Here is a 12479-nt window from a genome sequence, read left to right as displayed (position 1 = left end):
TTGTAGAAATTAAGAAAAATCTATGGAAGCCAGACCTGTAGTATTTGTGATTTCAGGAGAGATTGGGATCTTTCTAGAATATGAGGGGTTGCAACATGCCAGTATTTATTTATTTTTACCAGTTTTAGTTTAGAGTACTAAATTATAGAATTTGTAGGAAGAGTGTGGTGGTAAATGAGGAACAAAAATATCATAAGTTCACAAGCAATCCAAAAAACCCCAGAACTCTGGCATCATAGTGGAGCAGTAATAGTCTGGTCTTCAGCTGGTGGGTTGGGACCCACTAATTTGTGGTGGGCCCAGCAGCAACACTACCACCTTACAAATACATGATCAAAATTTAAGAAAAGCTCTGTGTCCAAGCATGAAGAAACGTAACAATTCATATAACTTACTTTTCTGAGAATTCATGAAGTTAGCGCCCCAACTTCTGCTATGCTAGTCTTTCCTAAATTGCTATATGGTTTCAAAGCAGTTTAATATACTTCTTGTGTATAATTGCAGGACTAAACAGAGTCTGCTTGTAGCTTTACAGCCAACACCCATGGCCACCCACAGGGTATGTTTGAAGCTTCAGTATATAGCTGCCAAGTTCTCTGCTGTTCCTTGCTGGCTTTGTTCCACTTTTTTGCTGGCTTTGCATTTGGAAAGCTTTGCCCCTTTTGAGATTTGTTTCCCAATGCTTTGTTAAAAGACAGCCACGAGGTGAGGAAGAGCCTTTGGATCTGAAGGCATTATTTTCAAACTGATGCTTTGGCCAATAAAACCTTACCTGTTCTTATGGCATTATGTGAAATCACACAAGGGAGAGAGGGCCACAAAATTTTACTTCCCCCTGTTAGTGACACTCAGCATGCCATCTCAAACCATGTTTTTGCAATCAGAATTTCTCTTCTCTCTCTTTTCAGATTCTCATGTCTGCTGCTCTGATTTGTTGTTGGCTGAGGGCAAAACCAGAAGTTAGCTTAATTGCTTAGCTGTCTGTGTTTTTTTTCTTTATTTAATTACAGTCATGGGGACAATTTTTCCATTGGGACCACAAAGCGCAGAGAGGAGTTGTTTAACTCTTCCTTTCTAGCTGTGTTCCAAATGAAAAGTACCCCTGTGCAGGTAGGAGACTTAGGGACAAAACACTTCCATTGTCATCACTGAAAACTTGTTTCTAAGCCTTATAACTGGTGTGTGTGTGTGTATGTGTGTGTGTGTGTGTGTGTGTGTGTGTGTGTGTGTTGGAATCACAGCTGGGGAGAAAAGAGTTAAATCCTCTTCCCCATACACTGTTGTCCCCAGGAACATCGCCAGTCCACACCTGTAATTAAGTCAAGGGAAAAAAACAAAGATAAAGTTGCCTGTTGTGCACTTACTGTATCTGAAGAAGTGTGCATGCACACGAAAGCTCATACCAAGAACTAACTTAGTTGGTCTTTAAGGTGCTACTGGAAGGAATTTTTTTATTTTGACTATGGCAGACCAACACGGCTACCTATCTACTACTGTAATGCTTTGTTTGACTTGGTTCTTTGGTTGAGAGCATAAGCTGGTGGATACTTAAATCCCATTGCTTATTTTGAATTTAATTCTACTCCATATACAGGGCTCATCAAAATTTACTTTCTACCAATTCCATTGCAAGCATCCTTTCCCTGTTTACAAAAATGAATAAACTGAGTACGTGCGAGGCTCATCCTAGTAGTGATACTGGCACTTTCCCTACCTCCAAAGTTCAGCATGATGTCTGAGGTGCTGTCTCACTTCTGCTCAACTTGGAGGATGTTCAGGATCAGTGACAAGCGCAAACCTTTGTTTGTCCTTGGTAGACAGCCAGGCTTGTGGCTCCTGCCCACGCATGTGTTCTTGTCACAGTCTTGCTTTGTGACTTCCCATCTTACCTTTCTCAACAAGCCAGCATGTGATTTCGCTGTAGAGCAAGGACAGGCAGCAGGATCTGACCAGCAAGCTGGGTGCTTATCTCCCCTATCCTGCCCTCTTGTCAGGTGACCTGGTTTTGCCCATGCAGTTTGAAATCAAACCATGTGGGCAAAAGTACAGTGCTCTGCAAGCCCGGACAATCAGCTGACATCATAGAATCATGGAATTGTAGAGTCAGAAGGGATCCCAGAAGTCATCTAGTCCAACCCCTTGCAGTGCAGGTGTAGGGCAGCTAGGCATGGCTTGGCCAAAGTAGCCTGACAGGCCAAATGGGGAAGACCTGGAGAAAGTGAAAATGAAAGTTCACAGTGCAGTGAAATGTAAAGCTACAGCATCAATTAATCAGCCACAAGCTCTGCTGTCATGGTTGGGCAAAAAGATTCCTGCATTGCAAGGAGTTGGACTCGATCACCCCCATGGTCCTTTCCAACTCTGCAGTTTGATGATTAAATGATTTGAACACCTGTAACAGCTTTTCATTTCATTTCATGTAGTTCTGGTCATAGCTTGTTTTAGCACTTTTCCCTGCCATTTGCTCTTTGCTGATGACTTCTATACCTTCCTACCGCCAGCCCAGTTTTTGTTCCAACATTCAGCCTTCCATAGAAATATTTCACAGTGAAGAGAGAATTAAAGAAAGAAAACATTTAGACTATAAAGTTTCCTCACACCTCCTCCTAGCTCAGAGGACCCTCACAGCCCCCAAAACCTCTGGCATTTTAATGAGGGTGTCCTGATTAGTCTCTTATTCCAGAAGTAGGAAGTTCAGAACAGGCTTTGTTTGCGTGCTTATACAACACATCTAAATATCTATTGTGGTAATCCTATAAACCCCATTCTACAATCCAGGGAGTTAGCTCCACTCCCAGTAATCAAATAAAGTAAGTTCTGGGTTTCAGGCCCCCTTTTTGTTATTGTATTAGCCACCCTTGAGTTCTGCTTTCTCTTTGAAGTTTCCTTTTCCTGTACAGATATGTTAGTAGCTGTGCCACCTCTGAGCCAAGCTAGTCTTCCCCAGGTGCATTCTCCCTCTTTATGTGCTACCAAAGAAGAGGAGAGCCTGTGTACCATTTTGCTACCAATTCCCAGCACTGACCTTGAGCAGCCTATGTTTACTCCCAGACAAATCAAGAACAATGCAGCGTTCAATACTGTCTGCCTCTGTCTCCTTAACATGCATGGGTTTATTTTCAAACACTAAGATATAAATGCTATGAAGCCTATATTAATACCTGAATACATTTATAATGTGTATTTTTCAGCTGAGTGAAGAGATTAATTCTATATTTTTATGCTAGCATTTGCATCTGTCATGTTCATCCCAAGTAGTTAACACATTATTGCTCTTGTAATGACCACATCAAATTTTATTTTCATCAAATTCTATTTTCTCTGTTTTCAACCCCCAGAAATCTATGATTGTACAATAAATTGGAATGAAATGAATCCCTTGTGAGACATGAATTTAAATAAAGATTGTAGAATTTCTTTTTTTAGGGAAATTAAGCTGCAGTGGACATTACCAGTAGGCATACATAACCCACACATTTGAATGGGATAGGATGAGTTTTAGCTGTTCATGTAATTTATTAACCACTTCTCCATTAAAAATGCTCCAAAGCTACAACCCTAATTCCACTTACCTGGGAGCAAGCCCCATTGAATTCAGTATGGATTACTTCTGATTAAACATGGTTAGGATTGTGCTTTAAGATAATATGACATGTAAAAGTAACTGATTGACTGACTTAATTTTTATTCAAAGTATATATTTTGAGCTTGGCAGTCAAGTTTTTAAAAAGTTAAAAAAGAAAGAAATTGAGAATAGAAATGTTCTTGCATTCTTTAGTTGTCTCAGGTAGGTAAAGGACAAGGCAGAGCAGTCTGTGCAAAAATGTAGTAGTTGCATATGCTCCCTGCAGATACAAGATTTCTGGATTTCTGTGCCCATGAGTTTTTTCAAGACCTGTTTGTGGCCAGTGTACTTACTAGTGTGGATGTGGTGGATCCTTGCCTTGCTGCACTTGGGATAAGTGAATCCCTGTCCCTGCCCTGCGGATCTGTGAAATGTTCTTGGCTTCATTTGACATATTTCTTGAGTTGTCAGTGCACTCGAACTCTTCTGTGTTCCTTCTGTTAAAATATCCCTGCAGTAATTTATATTGGGCAGAATATTCTGTCAGGAGAGCATAGATTCACTTGTGTCTTCCATATCCCCATAACACATATCCAGCTATAATTTCAAAGCAAAAGCTATAACATTTCATTGAAATGGGCTTTTACCCAGTACAGTGATTTTTCACTAGGGTTGTGTGTGTGTGTGTAGTTACCTGAATATAATTGTGAGGAGATTATGTAACATGGTCACAAGGTTCTGGTTTATACATAAACATAGAGATCTAGTTTGCATAGTAACTGCTTTCCCTTTTATCCTCATTAGTGGTAGCAATTAATTTACACTCTTGTGCAACTACATATTATGTCTCAGGTACTAAGACAGTAATTTATGGCTTTACTCCAGGAGCCAGAACCGCAAATTCTAAACAGTAGCAGCAAGCATTTCCAGGCCACAGCTCCTCTGCTGATAGTAGGTTCTAAACCTGTCTGGCCTTGTTTAAGATTCAACTGAATGAGGTCCAGAACATGCTGCTCAAGTAAGTTCATTAAAACCCTTCTTAGCTTCCCTTTTATCCATCTGAAAATTGATTTCTTTTTAAACGGTTTAAGAAGATGCCTCAGGGCTTCAGAGCCTATATTAAAAAAATGAAATCTCTTCCTGTCTTGGAGCAACACAAATAGTCAATACAAAATTGACAAATGATCCTTTAAGGATATCCATTGAATCCATTATCTCCAGGCCCCTGTGTGAGACACTTCATCACAAACATCATCATCTTGATGATACATTGCAGAAGAAACAAGGTGAAAATCAGATAACTCCCCACCCCCAGTATTTATAGGCAGACTGCCACAATCATTGAAGTAAACCGGTATCGGCCAGAATAGGTTGGGATTGCTTTCCTTTCTTGAAAGTTAACTCAGTTATGTTTAACATATTTCAAATGGAAAGAAACAAACTGTTTTATGTTGAAAGCATTTGTCGTAAGGGATAGATGACATGTTATACCATACAACAAATCCTTTCAATGAAAACCAATTTGTAAAAGGCTTGCAAACTTTTTAACAGGCTATTGTTGTAGGAAATGCCTCCATATCATCCTACCCAGTCACTCAGATCAGCTTAGTGACGCGTCCTCCTGGTTGTGCTGTCACCTGCAGAGGTCCATGTTGTGGCAACCAGAGGGAGCCTTTTCAGTTGTGGCATCCCCTCTAGGGAATCATGTCCCATCTGAGTTGTGGGAGGTGTCCACATTGATGGGATTTTGACTCATTTCTTCTTTATCTAGCTTCCCAGTCCTTAATCTGTGTTAGGTTTCTATTGTTGTTGTTGAATTATTATTATTATTACTACTACTACTAAAATTTCTATACAGCCCTTCATCCGAGGATCACAGGCCGTTTACAATATAAAAACAAAAAAATGCACACCATAGTGACAAACAAACAAATAACCCTAAAGGTAAAGGGACCCCTGGCCATTTGGTACAATCGCGTACGACTCTGGGGTTGTGGCGCTCATCTCACTTTACTGGCCGAGGAAGCCGGCGTACAGCTTCTGGGTTTTGTGGCCAGCATGACTAAGCCACTTCTGGTGAACCAGAGCAGCGCACGGAAACACCATTTACCTTCCTGCTGGAGCGGTACCTATTTGTCTACTTGCACTGCGTGCTTTCGAACTGCTAGGTTGCCAGGAGCAGGGACCGAGCAACGGGAGCTCACCCCATTGCGGAGATTTGAACCGCCGACCTTCTGATTGGCAAGCGCTAGGCTCTGTGGTTTAACCCACAGTGCCACCCGTGTCCCACAAAAAGCACTTAAAAGGCCACAGATTGTTTAATTAGCCAGATGCCTAGAAGAAGAGGAATGTTTTTGTTTGGCACCTAAAGATATGTAATAAAGGCACCAGGTGAGCCACTGGGGAAAGCATTAAACCTGGGGAGCCACCCTCCAAAAAGGCCTATTATTGTATTGCGACTCTCCAGACCTCTTGTAGAGAAGGCATATAAAGAAGGGCCCCAGATGATTGCAGGGTCTAGTTTTATTCTAAGTGTTCCATTGTGCTATACATCACTTTCTGTTTTTTAGTGGTATAAAAATATTTTTAAATGAATCACTTAATTTTATTTTTCAAACACATCTCCTTCTGGTGTTGTTTAACAGATAACATGGCTTCAGTGAGAGAGTAACTCATGTGCAATCTCAAGAGTTCATAGAAAACAGTTTGCAGAGAAGACGACTAGTTGTCAAAGCGAACAGGAACCCAGGGATAGGGTGGCATCAAGCCTTGGAATTCCTAGGAATCTAGAAAACAGGAAATGAAGGCAAACTCATCAGGACCCATGATTAAGGGGTCTTGTTCCCATCTGAGTCAATTCCAGCAGACTTAGTCTGCAGTTTTTATACATTATCAGGCCTGGCCAGGGTTCACACATCCTTGCCTTGGAGCGAGATTGGCTGGCACCAGTTGCTGAGCAACTTCATATCTGTTCTCCTCTTGAATAAGGGTTGGCTCTGTCTTCTGAGTTGACTAGCACAAACCTGTTTGGGAAAGAGAGGGAAGGAACTGGTCAAATTATGCAAGTGATTCCTTAACAGCAACCACAGATTGGGTGGCTTTAAAAGTGGGTTAGACAACTTCATGGTTTAGAAGGCTATGTTCTACCTCCACTGTCAGAGGCAGTATGGTCCTGTATACCAATTGCTGGAAATCACAAGTGGGTTCAGTGCTTTTTTGCTCAAATCTTGCTTTCAGACTTCCAAAAGGTTGGCCACTGTGAGAACAGGATGTTGGACTAGACTGGTCATAGGCCTGGTCTGGCGGGGCATTTCATATATTCTTATGTTCTTAACTATTCAGTTAATTTCTTCGATTTTTCTCAAAGATTCTACTCTTAAGTCCCTTTTTACATTGTTCATATTATCAGTCATTTTCAGTACAATACGAATATCACTCAGGAGAAAAGATGTCAGGGTTGTTGTTTTTAGAAGGAAAACTACATGAATGTTGACAAACGTCTGGGGAACTAGTCAAACCCACTCCATTTTGAAACATTTCTCGACCCTTTATTTGTTCATTTTTCTATTTATTTACTTTCTTCAAAGGCAACTTTCCCAATATAAATCTTCGATTTTGTTAAATCTGTGAACAGTTCATTTGCCTCTCGGGTTGCATTTTGAGTTTGTACAGCTGCTTTCTGCCTTGGGCCACAGTGAGTCTGACAAAAATTATCAGTTTCATCGGGTTGCTACTTGGAAGTTCAGAAGCAAATATTAAACCAATTCAGACATGTGTGAGAGACTGACCTTCTGGATAGGAGGATGAGGTGCACTGGCGAGCACAGCGGTTGGGTGGCAGGGATAATGGCAGGAAGAAGCATCAACTTGCATTTTAAACTACCTTCTCCTGTAAGTGGCTTTATAGTGGAAATAGTGGACCTAGAAAGGAGAAGAAAACCTTGTGAGGTCTCTAAAGGTGACATAAAAGTAACAGGCATTTGTTCTAATGGAAAACATTGGTAAGAATAGTCTTGACATCCACATCCCATTTTATTGACATTCTTTAAAGCTTGGATCACTAGTGTCTGCTTGCTTTGATATATGACTAATAATAATGAGAACAACAAACCTGTTGCCTGATGGGGGCTGTCCAAAGTCATGACCCATATGATCCTGCTGAATGTTTTCTGCCTTCAAGACAAGAGAAGTCTTGTTCTAAGTGGTCAGTTTACTTTGTAAATGGGAAAAGAAATAAAGTCCTAAAATTAGGGTCTTTGGGCACTTTAATATGTAATCTGAATGGGCTGTTCCTGAAAGTCAGTGGAAGATCAGTGATTTCATAGAGTGAAAATAGATGGTTTAAAAATACAAATTACTAAATTGTATGCAGATTTAATAGGACTTGATTCTAGCTGAGTTGCATTTGTCTGTGCCATGTTTTCACGTAAAATTAGATAAATTGATTAATGTTCAGGGTAGATCAGCAACATAAAGAATACAGAATGTGATATAAATTGGAAACATGTATGATGTTTCTCTGAACATCAGCAAGAGATACCACTAGGCTTAAAATCTTTTATGGTAGAACTGAGAGTGGTCCTCTGTCCAAAGCTTTTAATGTCTACTCTAGCAACCTTACTGGCTCCACCTTGATTGACATTCACTCACAGAAGGTCATTATGTATTTTATTTTGAAAATAAATCAAATGGGACACTAGAGGGGACAACCAATATCAAATTGCTGCTCATCCGGGAATCTGGATGGCTTAGGCTGCAATCCAAAACCCATTTGCCCCTCCTCCGAGCCCTGCCAGTCCTTGCTGACTTCCACCCATGGAACAAAGCCAACATCATTCTGCCAGCACAGAGATGCTGGCATTGCTTTGTACTGGCAGAGTGATAATTGCATCACTCCATGGGTGGAAATCAGCATGGAACTCCCTGTTCCACCTGCAAAATGGGTGGGTGGGCAGAAGGGTCAGTGGCAGAATCCCTGTTGGTAAGAGCTGATGGAAAACCTCAAAATGAGCTAGCCCAGGATATGTTGGATTCAAAACCAGCCCCTTTGCCTCCACTTCACAGGAAGTGGAAATGATAGATGAAAAATGAAAGGCTAATGGAATCATAAGTAAAATGAAATGCTGAAATAGTTATCTTCTGATTTAGAATTGCAATCCTGGTGTCTTTCACACGTGGGGGAGGAACACAAACACAAGAATGAAAACATGAAATATTCAGAATATTAGAATCAAAAGAGAGTGGTTACTAGAGTTCACATGCTTAGATTATTTTGGTTTAGAGCCAAATACCAGAAAAAATCTTAGCCCTGAAGGTTTATGTTGCAATAAGTTTTAAATAGAAGAAAATTACGTGTATGGGTAAAAGTACTTCTAATGGGCATGCCTTCTTCATTCCTCATCACTTTCAAAGATGTTTTAAGAAACTATTGAAATGGAAATGCATTCCGTATTGCCCTATTTTCATTGTAAATATCTGAGGAGACAAGTTCTCTCATTAATATTAAGTTCAAAATTGATTCAAAAATTCACATTGATAACATATCACTGTGTCATGTTCATTGCCATAATATTGTTTTCACCATGAAATGTTGCTATCGCTGAGCTTGATTAATGCAAAAACATGGATTCAAGAAATTCCAGTGACCAAGGTCAGTGACTCCTGGTGACTTAAAGATGCTGACTGCAAATTGACTTTTCTCTCATTTTCAGAATTGGGAGGCTTTTTGATGGCACAGAGCCAATTGTTTTGGACAGCCTGAAGCAGCACTACTTCATTGACAGAGATGGCCAAATGTTCAGATATATCCTGAATTTTCTACGAACATCAAAGCTCCTCATACCAGATGATTTCAAGGTGAAATTTTATGCATCGTCATCATCCTATTTGAAATGTTTAGAAAGGAGGTAGAGTAATCAGAACTGCCATGTGCCGGGAGCAAGGCTTGTGGGTTGCATTGATGGATGCTGGCAAATAATAGATCTCTTAAATGAATATTTGAAAATATGGAGCATACAGTTTAACAAGCGAATTATAAAACACATTTCATATCATGGGAGGAGTCTATGCATGTTAAGCATGCTTTCACCTGACATTTCCTGAACACATGAACAGGGAGGCAGTGCCAGTGAACAGAGGAAAGTGTGAGTTGAACCACCAAACACTCTTAAACTGTAGACATCCATACCATTGAATGTCCCCCCATGCAGTTTGGTTCCCATTTGTATCATAGAGGCTTAATCTATGATCATAAGCCACCATAAGGGTAAGATTGTCAGCTGTACTTTGATTGAAGATGCTATCTTTCCATTTTGAGTCCCTGAGAGGCACGTGGAAGGTAGGTCCATAAACAGCTACCAGTCTAATAGTTAAATGGAACCTCCAAATGGAGAACAATGTGCCCCTGAATACCAGCTGCCAGTGGGCAGCAGCAGGGAAGGGCCACTGCCTTTATGCCAGGGGTGGGGCACATTCCCACCCAACCCACAGTTTCCCTTCCCCTGCTTCTCCCAGCAGCATAGCTGCTGTTGGGAACAAGATGGTCTGTTGTCTAATCCAAGAGGACTCTTAACATTCATAGGAATGCAGTCAAAACCTTAGTCACTCAACCAGTTTATTTAGCATTCATCTTTATTCATTTGTAGAAGGTTTGCAAAGAGGTTAGATAATGGCTTCTGTTGATTGAGTATTCATTCTGAATTGTTCAGAGCTTGTGTATCGTGCTAAGTAATTGTTGTCCCTCACTTCCCTTACTTGTAAAAAGTTCAGATTGTTTTTTGGAAGCAGGTTGGTTGTGCAAGAGCACCAGATCCATTTTAACTGCACAACCTACACAGTTGAATCCTAATCACAGAATGCAGCAACAGCCTCAGAGCAGTCCCCATGCAGAATCTTGACTTGAACCAGATAATTGTAGGTTATTCATACAAATGATCTACTTGAAAGAGCAATGTAACCTGTGATCAAGGAGTTCATGCTTTATTTATTTTTATTTGCTGTATTTGTACTCAAGTTTCCTTCCAGGGGATCAAGGTGGTATGCATGTTCTCTTCTCTCTTTCTCTTCCCTGTTTATCCTCAAAATAATCCTGTGATGTAGGCTTGACTAAGGGACAATAACTGGTCCAAGTCACCCAGTCAGCTTCACAACTAAGCGGAGCTTTGAACCTGTGTTTCCCCAGTCAGTCCCACTACTTTTCTGTAGGACTTAGTTGAAGTTAAGTGTATTTAGGATCGCAGTTCTGAATAATGAAATTATCCAGTACAAGGATGCAGCCTGTTTAAACTAAGATAGATAGATAGATAGATGATAGATAGATAGATAGATAGATAGATAGATAGATAGATAGATAGATAGATGATAGATGATAGATAGATAGATGGATAGATAGATGATAGATGATAGATGATAGATAGATAGATAGATAGATAGATAGATAGATAGATAGATAACAGATAGATAGATGATAGATAGATAGATAGATAGATAGATAGATAGATGACAGATAGATAGATAGATAGATAGATAGATAGATAGATGATAGATAGATAGATAGATAGATAGATAGATAGATAGATAGATAGATAGATAGATGATAGATAGATGATAGTGAAAATGTGGGTCCTATCAGCAAAAATAATACACTTCCATATGCGTGCAGAAAAACTTTTTTTTAACACAAGTTTAAATGAGCAACTTTAGTTTAATTCATAAAACCTATTCTTACTTTAAACAGCTGGCTTTTAAAACTATACACCTCTGTGTGCCATCATAATTAATACTTTCTTGCCCTCCCTTTTTTAATCCACACCTTAATATGATATGCCCTAACATGGCATTTGTTTGCATTCAGATGGGTGGGTTTTTTTCCTCTCTCATTCAGATTTGATGGGGGAGGAACCGTGAAAAGAGGTGAAGAATTTCAAGATACTGTGTAATTGTTTTATCCCTCTTGCTTGAGGGGCTGTATTTTCACAAAAAAAGGTTTTGTGCGAGCACTCTTAAAAACCCAGCCTCAGGTTATTGGAAACATCTGGCCCCACTTATCTGCTCAGTAGGAAAATCAAAATGTGTTTGACTGATGAAATGAGCTCCAGCTCCAGCCACAGAGCTAAACTGCAGTCTTTACAAAACCCCGTAGTACCAACTTGCCCTTCGCAAGCATTCTTAGGGCACACCACTCTTTAAATGGCGCTGTCTAAAAATAGCCTTTAAGCGCATATGTCCACATGAGACTCAGCATCTGCCTCTGCACTGTCCCTAATGGTTTTCTTTCCTGAAGGTAGGTCAGTCATTTAAAAAAAGGGGGGGCGACGTTGCCCTTCTTGTTCACTGTTCATATTTGTTTTCAGTGTAGGTAAAATAGATTTAAAACCTAGCCTCTTTGAATTGTGATGATGTCACTGTCCATTCTGTTTTGATACATAATATAACTGAGTCCAGTTTTGAAGAGACATTCAAGGTCACCTAGTCCAAACTTGTGCCATGGGCAGGATTCTTGACAGAAGGTATCTCTGACACATTTTTTCCTCTTGGAAGAAGTCTAGAGAACAAGATCTTATCACTTTTTGTGAGCAGCATTTTCCACATACAAGCACTTCTTACTCTCCAAGCCTGAACCAGCTCTTGCTACAGCTGGAACCAGTTGCTTGCCAGCTAGTCTTCCTCTCTATGGGAGTATGTTCCTCTGCTATTTGAAAAATTCTTATATCCCACCCAGACCTTGAGCTTCCCTTTCTCAGTTTAACTTACATAATTGTAATATGAATTTTCAATTCCTGTTTTTTTCCTTGCTGATTTTGATTTCTCTCTAGCTTTTGCTGGAATTTTTAAACTGGACATTATGATCCTGGTGAGGCATGCTTTGTGGGTTTTATATGTCATGGGCCACTTCAGAACTTTGGGTGTATCTTAAA

The 12479-nt window shown here is 40.1% G+C and overlaps 1 protein-coding gene across 9 annotated transcripts in view; it reads left to right on the top strand.

Annotated features, from left to right (window-relative positions):
* KCTD1 (potassium channel tetramerization domain containing 1) overlaps positions 1 to 12479 on the top strand; it is a 51765-nt gene that overhangs the window by 27897 nt on the left and 11389 nt on the right. For all 9 annotated transcript variants that reach the window (XR_014011306.1, XM_081206813.1, XM_081206810.1 and 6 more), the window contains one exon: positions 9276 to 9420. Coding sequence is in view for 8 of the 9 variants with exons in the window: in XM_081206813.1 (XP_081062939.1) it covers positions 9276 to 9420 (145 nt within the window). In the remaining variant the exon portion in view is untranslated. The remainder of the gene's footprint in view (positions 1 to 9275; positions 9421 to 12479) is intronic.

This window comes from Podarcis bocagei (genome assembly GCF_964188305.1).
Source record: "Podarcis bocagei genome assembly, chromosome: 8".
In the NCBI taxonomy this organism is placed as follows: Eukaryota; Metazoa; Chordata; class Lepidosauria; order Squamata; family Lacertidae; genus Podarcis; species Podarcis bocagei.
This window is presented reverse-complemented; position numbering and strand designations above follow the sequence as displayed.